General features: G+C 42.8%; 1 protein-coding gene across 3 annotated transcripts; it reads left to right on the top strand.

Annotated features, from left to right (window-relative positions):
* Positions 1-7979: 7979 nt before the first annotated feature.
* slc35c1 (solute carrier family 35 member C1) lies at positions 7980-20730 on the top strand. 3 transcript variants are annotated; one of them, XM_068046573.1, is made up of 3 exons: positions 7980-8255; positions 8383-8888; positions 18372-20730. In XM_068046573.1, the coding sequence occupies exons 1-3, from the start codon at positions 8173-8175 to the stop codon at positions 18929-18931; spliced, it is 1149 nt and encodes a 382-aa protein (XP_067902674.1). In that variant the 5' UTR covers positions 7980-8172; the 3' UTR covers positions 18932-20730. The 3 variants fall into 3 exon arrangements, with proteins under 3 accessions (XP_067902674.1, XP_067902675.1, XP_067902676.1); XM_068046574.1 differs by having other exon boundaries at positions 7980-8250; XM_068046575.1 differs by having other exon boundaries at positions 8201-8284.
* The last annotated feature ends 200 nt before the right edge of the window (positions 20731-20930 follow it).

Genomic DNA, 20930 nt, shown 5'->3' on the forward strand with positions numbered 1-20930 from the left:
TTGCAGGGTTATGAGGAAAGCGTGGGACTAATTGGATAGTTCTTTCGAAGAGCCAGAACAGGTGCAATGGACTGAATGGCCTCCTTCTGTGATGTACAATTCTATGAAATCTTAGCCTAACACAACAGTTCATCAAAATAAAAGGGTGAATAAAAAAGACAATGCTGAAGTTGATAAAAGTAGTGATGTAATTTTGTTTTGAGATTATGGTTATTACGAGTCCCCAGGGCCGCATTACCAGACGGAGCATGAGGATATGATTACTTTATTAAATTGATGTTGCCATTCGTTTGAGCAGTTTACCCCAGTTAATAAAGCCATTCTGCTTTATGATTTTCTAAGTCAATCACGGGCATAGTGGATGCTAAGAGTTAATATTTAACACATGCAAGAGGCCCATTCCCACATGATGCCCTGAAGCAAAATCTTTAAATTTGAAAAGTATTCCATTCCCAAGTGCACCATGATGAACGCAAAAGCTCACCAGAAAAATAGTCACTTGAAACATAATGCCTCTTGTGCAGCCCTAATTTCTTCGCTCCATCATTGACAGCTGTGCTTTCAGCTGTCTAGGCCCTACATACTGAAATTCCCTGGCTAAACTTCTCAAATTTCAAAACTTGTCTTTACCAAGCTTTTGGTAGCCTGACCTAATGTCATTTTACGTGGCTCAGTGTCAGAATTTTGCCTGATAATCACTCCTGTGATGCCCCCTGTTGAAGGCACTATATAAATGCAAGTTGTTGTTGGTGTTGATGGAGGTTACTCTTCCTAGTGGCGCCTCAGTGAGGTGTGGATGCCTATCTAACCCTTATTCTGGGAGGTTCTTCAGAAGTATTCCAATCACAGCATGTCATGCTTTGCATGTTATTCCATGAAAGAAAACATGAAATATGTCTGTGTGATCAGGAGCCAGTCTTGCCAGTTTGGCTACACCTGCCACCACCCACGACAGTGGGCCCAGCGAAACCCACCTCAGAATGCCGATAGTAATCTGCTTTTTCAGTGTCTGGATAAGCACAGGAGAAGGTGCCATGTTATTGCTCTTGTGATTCTGTGGTCCAAACATCAACAAAAGAGCTGAATACAAGAGGTGAGGTGAGAGTGACTGCTCTTGACATCAAGGCAGCATTTCACTGAGTGTGGCATCATGGAGCCCTAGCAAAATTGAAGTCAATGGGAATCAGGGGGAAAACTCTCCACTGGTTGGAGTCATATCTTGCACAAAGGAAGATGATTGTAGTTGTTGGAAACAATCATTTGAGCCCCAGGACATGACTGCAGGTGTTCCTCAAGGTAATGTCCCCTTGACATTCAAAGGCATTACTATTGCAGAATCCCCCATCATCAACATCATGGGGGGGTTACCTTTGAGCAGAAACTTAACTGACCAGCCATATAAATACTTTGGCTACAAGATCAGGTCAGAGGCTGGGAATTCTGCAGCAAGTCAATTCAATTAATTAACAAAAATCGGGAATTGAAAACTAGTCTCAGTAATGGTGCAATGAAACTATCATTGATTGACGTAAAAACCCATCTGCTTCACTAATGACCTTTAGGGAAGGAAATCTGCCGTCCTTACCTGGTCTGGCCGACATGTGACTCCAGACCAACATCAATGTGGTTGACTCTTAACTGCCCTCTGAAATGGCTTAGCAAGCAACTCCAGTTGTCCAGGGCAATTAGGGATGGGCAACAAGTGCTGGCCTTGCCAGTGACATCCACATCCCATGAAAAATAAAGATACTAGTGCACTTATCCCAGTCCTACCAAACCCCAGGACCTTCTGCCAGCCCCTACCAAGTCCTTGAATGGCATAATGCAGCTCCCTTCCCCAGTACTGCAAAATATCAGATATCTGTCCACCCTCAGTTTTTAGGTAATAAACGCAAAATAAAGCTGGAAATCTGAAATCAAAACAGAAAGTGCTGGAAATACTCAGCAGGTCAGGCAGCATCTGTGGAGAGAGAAGCAGAGTTAACGTTTCAGGTCAGTGACCTTTCATCAGAAATGGCAAAGGTTAGAAATGTAATAGCTTTTAAGCAAGTAAAGTGTGGTGTGGGGAAAAGAGAAAAAAAGGGAAGGTGTGTGATACGACAGAGGGCCAGAGAGATTAACTGACAAGGAGGTCATGGAGCAAAGAGAGTGTACTAATGGTGTGGTGAAAGGCAAAGCATTAGTGCAGAGAGACTGTTAATGACAGAATAATGAACAGCTCTGGCCAAAAGCACAAACATGAAAAAACTAGTAGGCAGGTACAGTTCTCAGTTTTTTGCTAATGGATGAAAATTAAATTCATATGTCAAGGAATATGCATCCATATTGTTGTTTCCCCATGACTAATGTCACAGGAGATCTGCTAGTATTAAAAAAATACACAGCCATTTCCTGCTGTTTTATTGTCCTTGGGAAGAAACCAGGAAAATTTACCCCTTGCCAATTCCAGAGAAACAGTTGTCCTCTAGTTGACCTTAGGATGTGCCCTAACTGTCCTCTAACTTACCCAAGAATATGCCTTTTTACAGCTGTCAGACATATGGCCTTAAAGGGCTGCAGTTCCACTACAGGTTGTGTCACCTGATCTAATACTCGTGCCCTTATCAACAACGCATCATGCCAGGGGGCTGGAACCTGTGCAAAACCCCTCGGGCTGTATGCACTCGAGAATGTTTGACACTGAATGTAAATGTGCATTGTAAATATAACCTGTAATAGCAAGTGTAGTGAGGCACCTCATGTGCTGTATTGAAGAAACTGACCTATATTGCACTTTGCATAATATGTCATGCAGGACCCCACCTACCAAGAATGAGGCACATTATTTTTGCCACATGGACATTAAATTTCAAAATTGTTGCTGCAAGAAGAGAAGGCCGGTGACAAGGGATTGCCAGGTCCCTGGCTGGAAAGACATTTTTGCATATTAACAGACAGTGCTTGGAACAAAGGAGCTATCCCCTGCTCCAATACAATCCACAAACAGACGTGGTCAAATCAGTTAGTCACATGACTAATCTGCTTGGCAGTCTGGGTTTCTTCGGAATTTGAACTGAGAGTCTGCAGAAAACTCTTTGCTCTTGGATTGAAAAGATCTCTCCTGGCTGGCTCGCCACAGCCTCCCCTGTCTGCTTCCATCTCTTTCTCACGGAACTCCAAAACCCACTGAAGACACATGAACCCCAAGAGAGAAAAGTCTCCTACAGCGAACAAGGTTTAAGAAGAAATAAAAACAAGAAATACTGGAAAAACTCAGCAGGTCTGGCAGCATCTGTGGAGAGAGAAGCAGAGTGAAGGGTCACTGACCCGAAACGTTAACTCTGCTTCTCTCCACAGAAGCTGCCAGACCTGCTAAGTATTTCCAGCATTTCTTGTTTTTATTTCAGATTTCCAGCATCTGCAGTATTTTGCTTTTATTTTAAGGTTTAAGAAGAATACTGGGCCCCAACGAAGCAAGATCCACCTACCATCAAGGACTTTACAGCGAGCTCGCAACACAGTAACAAAAGCCCTCTTCAGATATTGCCTCAAACTTTTCCACTTTATTTTTCTTCTGCTCTTTTCTGTCCCTTTCTGCATGTGTGTATCGCGTACGCATGCTAGCATGGGTGTGTCGTGTATTCGTAGGCGTTAACCGAATTAGAGTTTAAGTTTAAGTTTAGTAAATTTCAATCTTTCTTCTTTAAACCTAAGAAAGCCTGTTTGTGCTGGTTTCTTTGCCTTGTAATTGGAAAGCGGTGAACAAGGATTCACCAAGGGGGAGCTAAAAACAGCACGTTTAAAAACTAAACCCTGTTACAGTAAGACCAGTTGAGGGCTGAAAGGGAATCCTAGACCTCTTTCTCACTGGGTCATAACAAATATCAAAGATGAACTGTTAAGTAATGTCCTTTTACAATTTTTTATGAATAAAGTATATTTTTGGAAAATAGCATCCTCCAATTTGCCACAAGCAACGCCACGGGAGATCCAGTACAATTAAAAATATATGGTTAGATAAAAATGGATAGATATTTTTCTGAAATTCTAAGTAATAACCTGATGGTGTTTGGTCAATAGCGTCTTTAGGGGCTACTGAATTAATGACAATTCCTAGAAAACTAACAATTGAGACTGGTTGAAAATCCAGAGTCTTAAGCACATAAGCTAACCTGACACTTCAGTGCAGTGTTAAGGAATTCTTTTGAGTGCGATGTTAAACCAAGAGCCCATCTGCCTGTTCACTTGAATGTAAAAGATTCGATGGCACTATTCTGAGGAGCAGACATCTTGTCCAACATTTATCCCTAAACCACCATCACTAAAAGAGATTGAACATCTGTTCCTGGAACATTGCAGTGAGCAAGTTGGCTGGCTGGCAACGGTAAATTGCACTTCCAAAGTAATTCACTGGCTGTAAAGCTTTGGGACAGGTATTACATAATTGCAAGTTCTTCTTCCATTCACATCCCTCCAATCTGATATTATGTTAATCTCCATCATTCAAGTGGTTTACATACATTTTGGTGCTGCTATCCTTTGATCCACTTTGCTGCTGTGTCCGGCTGAGTTTCAAAATGGATTTTTGATAGTTGGAGTGTGCTGCTCCCAACCTTTGCATGCCCTCTTGGCCACATTGTCAAGCCTGGCATTCTTGTATCTATCTCTACTACCAGGCGCGATTGAAGCTAAAGCAAAATATTGCATTGGGGAAATCATGTTAAGTTCTTCAGTCAAATTAAAATGTTTGCATCAGTTGCTGAATCACTTTTGTTCAAAATAAACCACGTGGCATGCCCAACAAGAGTGAGCAGAGACTCCAGAGGAAACGCTGTGCTGTCGGAGGTGCCGTCTTTTTTCTGAGACATTAAATCGAGTCCCCATCTGCCCTCTCAGGTGGACGTAAAAGGTCCAGTGGCAGAGCAGGGAGTTTTCCCTAGTGTCCTGGGCAATATTTATCCCTCCAGGGACACCACTAAAAGAAAATGAAAAGATTATCTAGTCATTCATTATCACACTGCTGACTGCGGGATCGTTATAGAATCAGAGAATCATAGAATGGTAATAACACAGAAGGAGGCCATTCGGCCCATCATGTCCATGCCAGCCTACTGCAAGGGTAACTCACCTAGTCCCATTCCCCCACCTTTTCCTCGTAGCCCTGCAAATTTTTTCTCTTCAGATAATTGTCCAATTCTCTTTTGAAAGCCATGATTGAATCTGCCTCCACCACACTCTCGGGCAGTGTATTCCAAATCCTAAACATTCGCTGTGTAAAAACGTTTTCCCTCATGTTGCCATTGCTTCTTTGCCCATCACCTTAAGTCAGCGTCCTATGAATCTCAATCCTTCTGCCAACGAGAACAGTTCCTCCCTATCTATTCTGTCCAGACTCCATGATTTTGAACACCTCTATCAAATCTCCTCTTAACCTTCTCTTCTCCAAGGAGAACAGTCCCAGCTTCTCCAATCCTTCCACATGTAACAAAAGTCCTTCATCCCTGGAACCATTCTTGTGACTGTTTTCTGCGCCCTCTCTCATGCCTTAATATCCTTCCTAAAGTGTGGTGCCCAGAACTGGACAGAATACTCCAGTTGAGGCTGAATCAGTATTTTATACAGGTTGTTTCTGTACTTCATGCCCCTATTTATAAATCCCAGGATCCTGTATGCTTTATTAACCACTTTCTGAACCTGCCCTGCACCCTTCAGTGATTTGTGTACATATACCCCCAGATCCCTCTGCTACTGCACCCCTTTAGAATTGTACTCTTTATTTTATCTTGCCTCTCCTCATTATTCCTACCAAAATGAATTACTTCAGACTTCTCTGAGTGAAGTTTCATCTGCCACTTGTCCGCCCATTCCACCACTCTTGAAATATATCACTATCCTCCTCCAAGTTTTGTATCATCTGAAAATTTTGAAATTGTGCCCTGTAAACCCAAGTCTGGGTCATTAAAATATATCAAGAAAAGTAATTGTCTTAACAATGACCCTGGGGAACCCCGCTGCATAGCTTCCTCTAGTCCGAAAAACAACCACGACTCTCTGTTTCCTCTGTTACAAAAGTGCCTCTGTGTTTTGTTAAATATACTTTTTGAGGATTAATTTTTGAAAGTTTGAAGAAATTTTAAACTTTGGGGTTTTCAAAGGGGGTCATGTAAAGGCTACTTGACTTTGAAAAACAGTCCCTGGAAATTATTTTTAAAAAGGTCACTGAGAGGTCTTTTGAGGAAAACAAGCCTTTCTGGGAAACTACCTGACTTCCAGCAACAACAACAAGGCTTTCCAGGAAACCACCTGACTCCCAGCTCAATAAACAATAGAGAACTTTGGAAACCTGGAGAAACTGTTTACAAATAAGTGACAGGTCAAGATTGATGGAGGTCAAAAGGTTGACTTCCTGTTGTCGGTTTCGCTTTTGAATTGTTTTGAGTTGGGGTTGAACTGTATAAAATGGGAGAGAACTTCCAAGGAGAGAATTCCCAAGGAAGGAAAGAAGACCACAACACAGCTCAGCTGTCCAGCACCTCTCTAAAAGACCCTGAGATGACCACTGCGTCAACTCATCTCGTCTCCTGTCTTTAAAGAAAAGCCTGCTACATTAATTCTCAACGCCACCTGAAAAGAACTGTTCTAAAAGATCCCAGTGACCCGTCTACATGTACTCAGAGGCCAGACTGTATGCCAGTTTTGGAACACAAAAGCGAGAGAGCAGGACCAGCAGGCAGTTCAAAACAGCAGTGGCAAAGAGAGAAAGAGAGAGCAGGACCAGCAGGCAGTTCAAAACAGCGGCGCCAGAGAGAGAGAGAGCGAGACCAGCAGGCAGCTCAACACAATATATCTCATCTACTGTTTCTTCAAGAATGAGCAAGTATTCAGCCCAAGTGATATTTTAGTCTGTAATAGAGCTCTAAATACAAAAATCCCTTTATTTTTCCGGTTAACCGGTGTATGTGTGTGTGTGTCCACAGCTAAGGTAAAAAGGGAATGTTAATGGGCTGAATTTTACCAGCCCCTCAACGCCATGTGCCGCAGCAGGGGGGCCCGTAAAATCCAGAGGGGAGAGGGCCGCCTCCACTCCCAACGTCGAGCAGGGCCCGCCACATATTACCTCTTGGCGGCAGGGCCTTCATTGAAATATTAAAATGAACATTAGTAAGAAACAAATGACCTAATATGCTGGCGGCGGCCATCCCACACCGATTTTAACTCGCACGCCTTCGGAACTGTTCCGAGGCGAGAAACTGGTGGGGAGGGGGGAGGAATAAAATTGTCAGGGCAGGAGGGGTGGGAGAGCGGGGAAGCATATACCTATTGGTTGTGGGGATGGTGGGAACGGGTTGGAGGGCAAAAATAGAGAGGTTGTGGGGTAAAGTTTGTGCTGGGTGTAAAATACATTACAAACACAACAGACAGTAACACTCCATTGTCAGGGTTGGGAAAGGGCCTGCACGTTTTAATTTTTTATTTGAAATAAAAATTTTCCTACACCACTTTAAATTTTGAAAGTTCCCTGATGGGCTTGGAGCCCTTAAAAAATGGCGCCGGACGCTGTTACCGGGGACACAGCAGCTGCCCCCTCTATATCATTGGGGGCGGCTGCTCCACCCCCTCCATTTAAATCAGCCCCACAGGTAATATCACAGGAGCTGCACTGCAGCACTTCCATGTTGGCGCGCTGATAAAATTCAGCCCAATTTTCAATCTGTGTTTATGCTTTACTTCATTACTGGTTAAAACTTGTTTTATAATAAACAGATAATTTTGTTGTTTATTAAAAAACCTGTTGGTCTGTTTTATTCTGTGATAAAAATAGAGTCTATGACTGACCATATGGGCAAAAGGGAAAATATATGTTACCACCTGTGGAGAACTGGAACTAGAATAAACAGTGCACTCCTCCCGCCTGGGTCCTAAGACCTCCCACTCAGCCAATTGCATCTTGCTGTACGCAAATTGGCTGCTACGTTTCCTACGCCAGCTACAACTAACAAGAAGCTCTCCATTGCCCGTACAGGAAGGGTCTTTGGGACGTCCTGAGGTGGTGAAAGGCGCTATCTAAATGCAAGCCCTCCCTTTGACTGAAGTGACGCTTTGACCGCAGGCTGGGCTTCCCGGAACAGCGCTGGAATGTAGAATGTTGCTAGATCTCCGGTTGCTAAGCGACCGAGGGAATTGATACATGGAATGGAACGTTACCCGGAAATGCAGCGTGCGCAAGGCTGGCCAGCGTCTGGTATCTGTTCTGCTGGGGGCAGTTGCCTGGTATTGTGTGTGCTCGTTATTATTTATTGCATCGGTAAATGTTATTTTAATTCTGACTGTTTAGCATTCTTTAAAGGAAAGCAATTGCATGCACTTTTAATCGCGTTCATTTCTGTTGCACGTCATGAACAGGACTCCGCTGAAACAATCGAATTTCCTCAAAATGGCGTTGTCCAACTTGGAGCCGGAAAAACCTGAATCTTTCATAACGAAGGCGGTGAAAATCGCTTGCGTGGTGACCACGTACTGGTTCATATCGATCACTATGGTCTTCCTAAACAAATACCTGCTGGACAGTCCGAATCTGAGGCTGAACGCGCCGCTGTTTGTCACTTTCTTCCAGTGTGCAGTGACAGTGGTACTTTGCCTGCTGCTGAATCTGCTCAGTATCCTGTGCCCCAGTGTGGTGGAGTTCCCTTCCGTTAGGTTCGACCCCAAGATTTCCAGGGGGGTTCTCCCTTTGTCAGTGGTCTTTATCGGAATGATCACTTTTAACAATCTGTGCCTCAAGTACGTCGGGGTGGCGTTCTACAATGTTGGGCGGTCCTTAACCACTGTCTTCAATGTCCTGCTGTCCTATGTGATACTGAAACAGACCACTTCGTTCAAGGCCATACTGTGTTGTGGGATCATTATAGGTAATGAAGAATGATTTTTACTGTCAGCTTTAAGGTATTTCACAGTTAATTGCATGATTTCCACAGGAATGCTGCTACAGAGGATAATTAATACTGTACGCTTTATTTCTTATCCGTGCGAGGTGAACAACTGAAAAACATGCATTTATCCAATACCTTTTAGTAAAACATCACAGGAATGTAATCAGACTAAAATTGAAACAGATTCAAAGTCAAGTTAAGCAACAGCATGGTCAGAAAAGTAGCAGCAGAGTCTTAAAGGAATTGGGAAGGAGGCAGACAGGTTTAGGGCAGCTGAAGGCATAGCAAAGGAAGTGGGGAGTGCACAAGCCGCCAGAGATGGAGGAACGCAGAGTTCTTGGACGGTTATGGGGCTGGAGATGATTTGGAGATGGGGAAGAGCAAGGCCATGGAGAGATTTGATCACATGGATGAGAATTTTATAATCACTGGGAGCATAGGGGTGATTGGTGAACAAAACTTGGTCAAAGATATGATACAGGCAGCAGAGTTTTGTATGATCTCTGGTCTATGGAGGGTGTAAGATGAGAGGCTAGCAAGGAGACCCTTGAAATATGCAAATCATCAAGGAGATGAGCTGAGGCATTGAAGAGATGGGCAGGATTACAGAGGTGGAAGTAGGCTGCCTTGGTGATTGAGAGAATATGGCGTCAGAAGCTCAGCTAAAGATCACGTTGGGTGCCAAGGATACGGACAGTCTGGTCCAGCCTCAGATAGGGACCAGGTAGAAGGATGGAGCCGATGGCTGGGGAGTGGAGTTTGTGAAGGGAATGAAAGACAATGACTTTGGCCTCCCCAATGTTGAATTGGAGGAAGGTTTGGCTCATCCAGGACTGGATGTCTGGCAAGTGGTATGACAAAACAGTATGAGTTAAGCAAAATGGGGCTGAGGTAGAGCTGGGTGTCCTCAACATACAAGTGTTTTCGGATGATATTGCCAAGGGACAATGTAGATGAGGATTAAGAGCGGGCCAGTACATTCTCGAGGTACTTAATAGTGCGGGGGTGGAAAGAGAAGTCATTGCTGCAGAGTCTATGGTGACACCTAGATAGCTAAGAGTGGAACCAGATGAGGGCAGTCCAAACTAAATAATAATCTTGTAAGAAAATCTGGGACATTTTCATCCATGAATGACCTCTGACTGATTCTACAACTTTTACACTCTTTATATGTGTGTATGTATGAAATGTGCGTGTTTTAACAAATAAGGTGAGTGGCAGTGTAATTAGTATGATTTTATTCCCCCTATTTCTCCTAAAGGTATTGATTCCTTTACTGAGGTACCATTACATAAGAACATAAGAAATAGGAACAGGAGTAGGCCATCTGGTCCCTCGGGTCTGCTCCGCCATTTAATAAGATCGTGGATGATCTATATCAACATCACTTTTCCACCCTATCTGCTTTTTCCTTGATACCCTCAGCATTCAAAAATCTATAGATCTCAGTCTTGAATATAGTAATTGACTGAGCAATCACAGCCTCTGAAGTAGAGAATTCTGAAAATTGACAACCCTTTGAGTGAAGAAATTTCAGTCCAAAATAGGCGGCCCATTAGCCTGAGTCTGTGACCCCTAGTTCTAGGCTCTCCAGCCAGGGGAAACAGCCTCTCAGCATCTACCCTGATGCGCCCTCTAAGAATTTTATGCATTTCAATGAGATTCTAAACTCCAGAGGATTTAGGCCCATTCTTGAATATAGAATAAAGAGTGGACCTGTCCTGTAAATCGTCAGGCCAGAACAGTTTTAGAACAATTTACGAGCTAAATAACAATAGGTATTTTATAACTATTGCAAACAGCAGAACTTAAAAGTAAATATTGGCATGATTTAATGTGCTCCTCATTTAGATGCATGACTAAATCTATCAAACTTTTTTGAATGCGATGTAAAAATTGATCATAAATAATAAAAAAAAACAAGAAATGCTGGAAATACTCAGCAGGTCTGGAAGCATCTGTGGAGAGAGAAGCAGAGTTAACGCTTCAGGTCCGTAACCCTTCATCAGAAAATTGATCACTCTGCTTTGTTCGGTGGCTGAGGTCTCAGACTCTGAAGGATGAAGGTTTACTCCAGGACTTGAACACATAATTTAAAATAGCTTGTGTGTGTAGTACTGGAAGAGGGCTGCGTTGTTGGAAGAGACATGAAATCAAGGCCCCATCTGCTTAGTCAGTGGATGTAAAAGATCCCACGGCACTATTCAAAGAAAACCTAGTACTTCTTCAAGTGTCCTGGCCAATATACATCCCTTGACCAATACCAGCAAAACAGATTAACTAATCATTCATCTTCCTGCTGTCTGCGGGACATTACTGTGTGCAAATTGGCTGGCATGTTTGCCTACAAAACAACAGTGGCAACACTTCAAAAGAATTAATTGGCGGTGAAACGTTTCAGGACATTCTCGGGATGTGAAAGATGCCAAACAAATGCAAGTTCCTTCTTTCACTGCATTTATTGTATTTTTTAAAAGTCCCTTTAGAATATAGGTGAATAGAGCAGCATAGGATTTCTTGCCTTGAAAATAAAACGTCAGCTTCATATTAATAACTTTTGGAAATCCTGAGCTATCAAAGTAGATTAATGATCTACAAAGTAATTTTTATGTCTTAACAATTCATAGCAGCCTGTAGCTGAAAAGATGTAGGTTACTGGTTTCAGCAATGTCCAATCACGTTCGTACCAATATGTCTTTGGAGGTAAATCAGATAAGAGAATCGGGATTGCAACTTTGGAAAAAACGTGTGATCACTACATTAAATTTAGTATCATGGCTCGCTAGTCAGTCTTATATCTCCCTATCTCCGTAACCACCTCCTGCAACCCTTTGAGATCTCTGCCCTCCAATTCTGGCCCCTTGCGCATCACTGAGTTCCTTTGCTCCACCTTTGGTGGCCATGCCTTAAACTGCCTAGGCCCTAACCTCTGGAATTCTCTCCCTAAACCTCTCCACCTCTCTTCCTTTAAGACACTCCTTAAAACCTACCCCTTTGACCAAGCTGTTGGTCACCTGTCCTAATATGTCCTTACGTGGCTTGGTGTCAAATTTTGCCTGATTAATGCTCCTGTGAAGCACCTTGGAATGTTTTACACAAATGCAAGTTGTTGATGTATAAAGATTAAACTTCTGCATTGAAAATTTAGGGAAGCTTCAGCAACTCTTCCTCTAACTGGAGATGCAAATTCCAAAGTGTCCTCAAAAAAACTTACAATCTTGCCTGGTAGTGGTGAGAATTGTCAGTCTAGCAACAGTTCTGCAAATCTCTTGGTCCCTTCCACTCCCACACATTTGCCAGTTTTGAAAAAAAAACACCTCACAATTAAACATTTCTTTAGGAAGAAGGAAAGTCCAGTTTTTGTTAGATGGCGAGAAACTATTTCCTCTGGTTGGAGAGTCCAGAACTAAGAGCTTAAAACTAGAGCTGGGCCATTCAGGGCTGATGTCAGGAAGCACTTCTTCACACAAAGGGGTAGTGGAAATCTGGATCTGTCTCACCCCTGAAAAGCTGTTGAGGCTGGGGATCAATTGAAAAGTTCAAAGTTAGAATTGATGGATGTTTTTTTTTTGTTAGGCAAGGGTATTGAGGGTTATGGAACAAAGTGGCTGGATGGAGTTCAGATACAAATCAGCCGTGATCTAATTGAATGGCAGAACAGGCTGGTTAGACTGAATGGCCTCCTGCTGTTCCTGTATTCCTAAGCCTCGTGCAGTAAATATTCACTTTGTTACACGTGGCACTGGGCCAAGCAGACCTGGAGCTCCTACCTTGGTATTTTCTCAAAACTGGGTTATTTCACTCGGGGCCAAATTAAATCTTGACAATTCATAGAACCATAGAAAAGTTAGGCACAGAAAGAGGCCATTCCGGCCATAGTGTCTGCGCCGGCTGAAAAAACTAGCCGCCCATTCTAATCCCATCTTCCAGCACCTGGTCCGTAGCCTTGCATGTGTAGGTTAAGTGGATATAAGAGCAGCTACAGACACGACGCAGGGTGTTTAAAACCCTGTCTTACAATTGAAAAATAAAGACTACACCCAGATTTTGGAAATTAAATTTAATGTATAGAATGAGGAAAAGAAATGTGCGTTAAACAGTAAAACATTAAAAGGAGCAGAAGAGCAGGGAAACTTGGGGATTGCAGGCACAGAAATCCTTAAATGTGGCCGAACAAGTTGATCAATCTACAAAAAGAATGATGGGATTCGAAGATTGATACTTCATAGCATCATAGTACGATACAGCACAGAGGCAAACATTCGGCCCATTGAGCCTGTGCTGGCTCTTTGAACGAGCTATTAAATTAGTCCCGAGCCCCTTCTCTTTCCCCATACCCCTGTAGATAGTTCCACTTCCCTTTTGATAGATATTGAATCTGCTTACACCACCCTTTTGAAGTAGTGTTTTCCAGGTCATCATAACTCATACGAAGTAGGCCATTCGGCCCCTTGAGCCTGCTCCTCCATTCAATAAGATCATTGCTGATCTGTTTGTGTTTCGAATTCCACACTCCCATCTAGCCCCGATACCCCTTGATTCCCTTGCCTGACAAGAATCTATCTACCTCCGCCTTAAAAAAAATATTCAATGACCCCGCCTCCACCACCTTCTGAGGCAGAGTGTTCCAAAGCTGCACAACCCTCGAAGAGAAACAAATTCTCCTCGTCTCTGTCCTAAAAGGGCATCCCCTAATTTTAAAACAATGCCCCCTAGTTCTGGACTCCCCCACAAGAAGAAACATCCTTTCCACATCCACCTTGTCAAGACCTTTCAGGATCTTATAAACTTCAATCAAGTCTCCCCTCACTCTTCTAAACTCCAATGAAAACAAGCCCAGTCTGTCCAACCTTTCCTCATAAGACAACCCGCTCATTCTAGGTATCAATCTAGTAAGCCTCCTCTGAACCGCCTCCAACACATTTAAATAAGGAGACCAAAACTGCACACAGTATTCGAGATGTGGTCTCACCAGTGCCCTATATAACTGAAGCATAACTACCTTATTTTTATTTTGAATTCCTCTCGTAATAAAGGATAGCATTCCATTAGCCTTCTTTATTACCTGCTGTACCTGCATACTAACTTTTTGTGACTCCTGCACTAGAACACCTAGATCCCTCTGCACCTTGGAAATTTGCAGTCGTTCTCCATTTAAGTAATACTCTGCTTTTTTAGTCTTCCTGCCAAAGTGAACAACTTCACATTTTCCCACATTATACTCCATCTGCCAGATTTTTGCCCACTCACTCAACCTATCTATATCGGTCTGCAAGCTCCTTATGTCCTCTTCACAACATACTTTCCTACCTATCTTTGTGTCATCTGCAAATTAAGCTACCATGCCATCACTCCCCTCATCTAAGTCATTGATCTAAATTGTTACAATTTGAGGTCCCAGCACAGACCCCTGCGGGACTCCACTTGTCACATTCTGCCAATCAGAAAAGGACCCATTTATGCATACTGTCTGTTTTCTCCCAGCCAGCCAATCTTCTATCCATGCTAATATGTTACCCCCTACACCATGAGCTTCTACATTGCACAATAACTTTTTATGTGGCACCTTGTCAGATGCCTTCTGGAAATCCAAGTACAGTACGTCAAATTGGTTAAACATGCACACTTTCACCAAAACCCTGCTGACTATTCCCGATTACATTGAGTTTTTCTAAGTGTCCAGCTACAACCTCTGTAATGATCGATTCTAACACCTACCCCACGACAGACGTCAAGCTAACTGGCCGAGAGTTACCTGTTTTCTGCCTCCCCACCGCACCCCGTCCTCCCCCACCCAGTTCTTGAATGGAAGGGTTATATTAGCTACTTTCCAGTCTGATGGAACCTTTCCAGAAGCTAGCGAATTTAGAAAAATTATCACAATGCAGGATCAGTTGCAACCAATATAGTGAATATGTTGAGTTTAATCGGAGTATAAGACGGGATATAACACATTGGTTATACATATAAACATATGACCATCACGAATAGTGAGTATTGATCCATATTTGGGTAACAACTCTTCCTTTTCTCTTCTCAGTGCCTCATATCTTCTTGACTTCTTGATCTACCCAAGAGTGTTAAGTCAGAGTCATCCTTGTGAGTTCTTCTCCTCCACTGCCTAACGGCATTGAGGCCTCCCAAAGTCTCTTACTTTTAAATGCTGGAAATACTCCGCAGGTCAAGCAGCATCTGCGGAGAGAGAAGCAGAGTTAACGTTTTCGGGTCGGTGACTTTTCATCAGAACTCCCCCACCATCGGGAACATTCTTCCTGCATCTACCCTGTCAAGTCCTGTTAGAATTTTATAGGTTTCTATGAGATCCCCCTCACTCTTCTGAACTCCAGGGAATATAATCCTAACCAACTCAATCTCTCCTCATACGTCAGTCCTCCATCCCAGGAATCAGTCTGGTAAACCTTCGCTGCACTCTCTCTATAGCAAGAACATCCTTCCTCAGATAAGGAGACCAAAACTGCACACAATATTCCAGGTGTGGCCTCACCAAGGCCCTGTATAATTACAGCAAGACATCCTGCTCCTGTACTCAAATCCTCTCGCTATGAAGGCCAACATACCATTTGCCTTTTTTACCACCTGTTGCACCTGCATGCTTACCTTCAGCAACTGGTGTATGAGAACACCCAGGTCTCGCTGCATATTCCCATCTCTCAGTTTATAGCTGTTCAGATAATCTGCCTTCCTGTTTTTGCTACCAAAGTGGATAACCTCACATTTATCCACATACTGCATCTGCCATGCATTAGCCCACTCTCTCAACTTGTCCAAATCACCCCGAAGCCTCTCTGCATCCTCCTCACAACTCTCCCACCCACCCAGTTTTGTGTCATCTGCAAATTTGGAGATATTGCATTTAGTTCCCTCATCTAAATCATTAATATATATTGTGAATAGCTGGGGTCATAGCACCGATCCCTGCTGTACCCCACTAGTTACTGCCTGCCATTCGGAAAAAGACCCATTTATCCCTACTCTTTGTTTCCTGTCCACTAACCAATTTTCTATCCATCGCAATACACTACCCCCAATTCCATGCGCTTTAATTTTACACGCTAATCTCTTATGTGGGACTTTGTCCAAAGCCTTCTGAAAGTCCAAATCAACCACATCCACTGGCTCCCCCTCATCAACTCTACTAGTTGCATCCCTGAAGAATTCTAGTAGATTTGTCAAGCATGATTTCCCTTTCGTAAATCCATGCTGACTCTGCCCGAGTCTACCACTGTTCTCTAAGTGTTCTGCTATAAAATCTTTGATAATGGACTCTAGAATTTTCCCCACTACTGACATCAGGCTAACTGGTCTATAATTCCCTGCTTTCTCTCTACCTCACTTTTTAAATAGTGGGGTTACATTAGCTACCCTCCAATCTGTAGGAACTGTTCCAAAGTCTATAGAATCTTGGAAGATGACCACCAATGCATCCACTATTTCTAGGGCCACTTCCTTAAGTACTCTGGGATGCATACCATCAGGCCCTGGGGATTTATCGGCCTTCAATCCCATGAATTTCCCCAACACCATTTCTCTACTAAAACTGATTTCTTTCAGTTCCTCTCTCTCACTAAGCCCTGTGTTCCCCAACATTTCTGGTATGATATTTGTGTCCTCCTTTGAAGACAGAATCAAAGTATGCATTTAGTTGGTCAGCCATTTCTTTATTCCCCATAATAAATTCCCCTGTTTCTGTCTGTAAGGGACCTACACTTGTCTTCAATCTTTTTCTCTTCACATGCCTACAGAAACTTTTGCAGTCAGTTTTTATGTTCCCCGCAAGCTTGCTCTCATTTTCATCTCTCTTTTCCCCTTCTTAATCAATCCCTTGGTCCTCCTTTACTGAATTCTAAACTGCTCCCAATCCTCAGGTCTGTTGTTTTTCCTGGCAAATTTACATGCCTCTTCCTTGAATCTAATGCTATCTGTAATTTCCCTTGTAAGCCATGGTTTGGCTACCTTTCCCATTTTACTTTTGCGCCAGACAGGGATAAACAATTGTTGCAGTTCATCCATGTGCTCTTTAAATGTTCGCCATTGCCTATCCATCGTCATCCCTTTAAGTAACGTTTCCCAATCAGTCATGGCTAACTCAAAGAACGAACAAAGAACAGTACAGCACAGGAACAGGCCATTCGGCCCTCCAAGCCTGCGCCGATCTTGATGCCTGCCTAAACTAAAACCTTCTGCACTTCCGGGGTCCGTATCCCTCTATTCCCTTCCTATTCATGTATTTGTCAAGATGTCTCTTAAACATCATTATCGTATCTGCTTCCACCACCTCCCCCGCAGCAAGTTCCAGGCACTCACCACCCTCTGTGTAAAGAACTTGCCTCGCACATCCCCTCTAAACTTTGCCCCTCTCACCTTAAACCTATGTCCCCTAGTAACAGACTCTTCCACCCTGGGAAAAAGCTTCTGACTATCCACTCTGTCCATGCCGCTCATAACTTTTATCATGTCGCCCCTCCACCTCCGTCGTTCCAGTGAAAACAATCCGAGTTTATCCAACCTCTCCTCATAGCTAATGCCCTCCAGACCAGGCAACATCCTGGTAAACCTCTTCTGTAACTCGCGCCTTATACCTTCGTAGTTTCCTTTACTAAGATTCAGGACCCTTGTCTCAGAATCAACTACGTCACTCTCCATCTTGATGAAGAATTCTATCATATTATGGTCGCTCATCTCCAAGGGGTCTCGCACAACTAGATTGTCAATTATTCCTCTCTCATTACACATGACACAGGAATTGCAGACAACTGGTCTCAAGTAGAGGCATCAAGCACAAAAGCAAAGAGATAATGTAAAAAAAAAAACATATACAAGCAAATGGTTAGGCCACAATTAGAGTATTATGTCCCATTTTGGATGCCCTACTTTAGAAAATGCCAAACCTATTGAGAGGCTGCAGAAGATATTTACTGTGATGCCAGAAACGAGAGGTATTAGTTATGAAGAAAGACTAGAGAAACTGAGGCTGTTTCACCAGAACAAAGAAGGCTAAGAGAAAGCCTCATAGAGGTGTCCAAAATTATGAAGTTTTGTTGAGTAAAATTAAGAAAATAATTTCCATTAGTGGGTGAGTTAGCACTGAATTTGGGTGAGCAATCCAAAGAAATACTTGGAACTTTTGGGAGTATAAGGGTTAAACAAGCACCTAAATATTCACATACAAAATGTCAGCACTTTTCCTCCCACTCCTCGATGGCCATAAGGTAATAAGCGTTGTGCAGACCAGAAGGCCGCCATCATTTTAGTCTAGAAATTAACTGTTGGAATCCAAGATCTGTTTGAAGGACTGTAACTTGCTGCAGATGGCATCATTGCTATATTATAACCAAAAAGCCATTGCTTAGTGGTTTAAATCATAGAAGGATGCTAGCTGAATATTAAAAATGTAGATTTGTCTGCCCCTTGTTTATGGTTTCTATCATTTCTTTCCCACAGGTGGTTTTTGCCTGGGATTAAACCAGGAAGATGCAGCAGGCAGTCTGTCCTGGACTGGAGTAATGTTTGGTGTGATTGCCAGTTTATGTGTGTCACTGAATGCCATATACACAAAGAAGGTACTGTCAGCTGTAGATGGCAGCATCTGGAGATTAACCTACTACAACAATGTCAATGCCTGTATACTCTTTATTCCATTAATTGCAATCACCGGAGAACTGAAAACACTGTATTCCTTTGACAAGATGAGCAGCGCTAGCTTTTGGGGTGTGATGACCTTGGGAGGTGTGTTTGGTTTTGCTATTGGATACGTCACGGGACTACAGATCAAATTCACTAGCCCCTTGACCCACAATGTCTCTGGTACTGCCAAAGCATGTGCACAAACTGTTCTGGCAGTGTCTTACTATGAAGAAGTAAAGACCTTTTTCTGGTGGACTAGTAACATGTTGGTCCTCTTCGGTTCCTTTGCATACACCTGGGTAAAAGGACTAGAGATGAAGAAAGCGCAAGATGAGACGCTAAACAGGAATCGCGAGAGGAATGATGCCAGAGTCTGAAATACGGATATTTGGTTAGCCTTAATCTGTAGTGGAAGCTTGATTGTCTGCCATGGTGGAGGGAAGCGCAGATGGTTGGAGAATGGAAAGTGGCATACAATCGAGATTCCACAACAACCGTCTCCTTTTTATAGCACTCCCTCCGCACCACACTGACGAGATGGACTTTCGGCTGGACCGGTTGATCAATATTAGCTGATCTACCTGGCTCCGAGTTCTTCAGACTGCCCACTGACCCGACGATCCCGCGCCACCAGTAACCAGAGGTAAACACTAAAGACCTCCCAGCAATCTCTTCAGCAGTCACTACAGTGCCAGTATCAACAGAGGTACAGATGACTTTGAAGAGAACGGAAAGCTGGTCTATTTATGGGCAACTTCTATGCTGCTGAATGGCCACTTGTTGAAAGGCTGATTATTGTCCTCTGGCAACTGGATTTGTTGGCAAATGCACTAACATGCCACTCCTGTTATCCAAGTCCACGATTATATCTGAAAATCTTTGTGGTTAATTGAAATTGTACCATACATTAATTAGACAAACTCCAGGGAATACTTTTTCATACAAACTTTTGTTCATTAACTGTAACTTGGGCATTGGTCTAGAACACTTGTTTGATTAGCATTTTCTGAAATTGATGGTTTTTCTTATACTGCCACACTTTCAAAGAACCTCTTGTAAAAGCTCTAATTCCTTTTGTCCCATTCCTTGCTTGAGTATACCTGGAATCAGTGTTTCATTTATTGGAAACTCTCTTCCCTTCTCCTGCATGTACTCTACTAACTCCCCTTAAATACATGTGTATTATTTGCCTCATTCATTCCCTGTGATACCAAGTTCCATGTTCTCACCACTCTGTGGGTAAAGAAGTTTCTTCTGAATTTCCTATTTGGTTTCTTGGTGACAATTTATATTAATGATCTCTAATTTTGCTCTTCCCCACAAGTGGAAACACACTCTGTGTTCTGTGTAGCATTGGGAGTTCTGTGGGGGTGGTGTTTAAATAGCATTTAGAAAATTGGAAGAGGTACAAGGTGATCAAAAGGAGTTTTTTTTACATTTGCTTAAGGTGTACTCATCGTTTGTTTGTTTTAACACCGTCACGGCAAAGAACGTCTTGATTCCTTCGGGGTAGAGGAGGCTTGAGAGGTTCCCTTGCGAGTTATGCCTGAAGTAATTTGATTGTCTAAATTATTTTTTATATTTTCACTGAAAGGGAAATACATTGTGGTTGGGTTGACAAGTACTGTTTTATTGTTGGGGGTTTCCTGTGCAATGGGTCTGAGCCTGCCAAATAAAGTCTGTCTAAAACATCTTTGATATTCTGAAAATAAACTAAATCTTTTTATCGCAATTTTCATACTCTTTTTGGTTTAAAAGTTAAGTTCAACAGTCTAACATCAGTTTTCATATGCAAACACAGAGCAATGTAGGTAAATACTGCAATGCATTAAGGAGGCAGATTAGTTTGACCTTGCAGGTGCGTTGTCACAGAACAGGATCAAACACTAAGCTCTACAGGACGTGAAATGAAACGCCTTTAGTTAAATCAGATTAACTGATGACGACTGCTTCCTCTGTTGTGGCAAATTATTTAATAATGCTTTGTTCAGTGTTTGTAACATGGGTAATTGAGGCTGAAAGCTGTATCTGATGCTGGGGTTTGAACTGCTGTTACTGCCATTGCACCACATTGGGGTAGATTGTGACTGTGCCAGAGTGGCCAGCTGGTTATAAGCAGAATATTAAAATGTGCACCAACTCTATCTGCTCCAACGGAGTTTGTCCCTTTCTACAAAAGTATTTTTTTTAAACAGCATGGGGGGGGGCGGGGGAGTTACATTCTGCATAGCTCCTTGCAAGACACGCTGGGTAAGATCTTTTAAAATGAAGGAAGCTTAAAAAAAATCCAAATTCATGGAATCATAGCAAAATTACAGCACAGAAAGAGACCATTCAGCTCGTTTTGTCCGCGGCGGCCAAAAAAGCTAGCCGCCC

This window comes from Heterodontus francisci, chromosome 14, assembly GCF_036365525.1.
Source record: "Heterodontus francisci isolate sHetFra1 chromosome 14, sHetFra1.hap1, whole genome shotgun sequence".
In the NCBI taxonomy this organism is placed as follows: Eukaryota; Metazoa; Chordata; class Chondrichthyes; order Heterodontiformes; family Heterodontidae; genus Heterodontus; species Heterodontus francisci.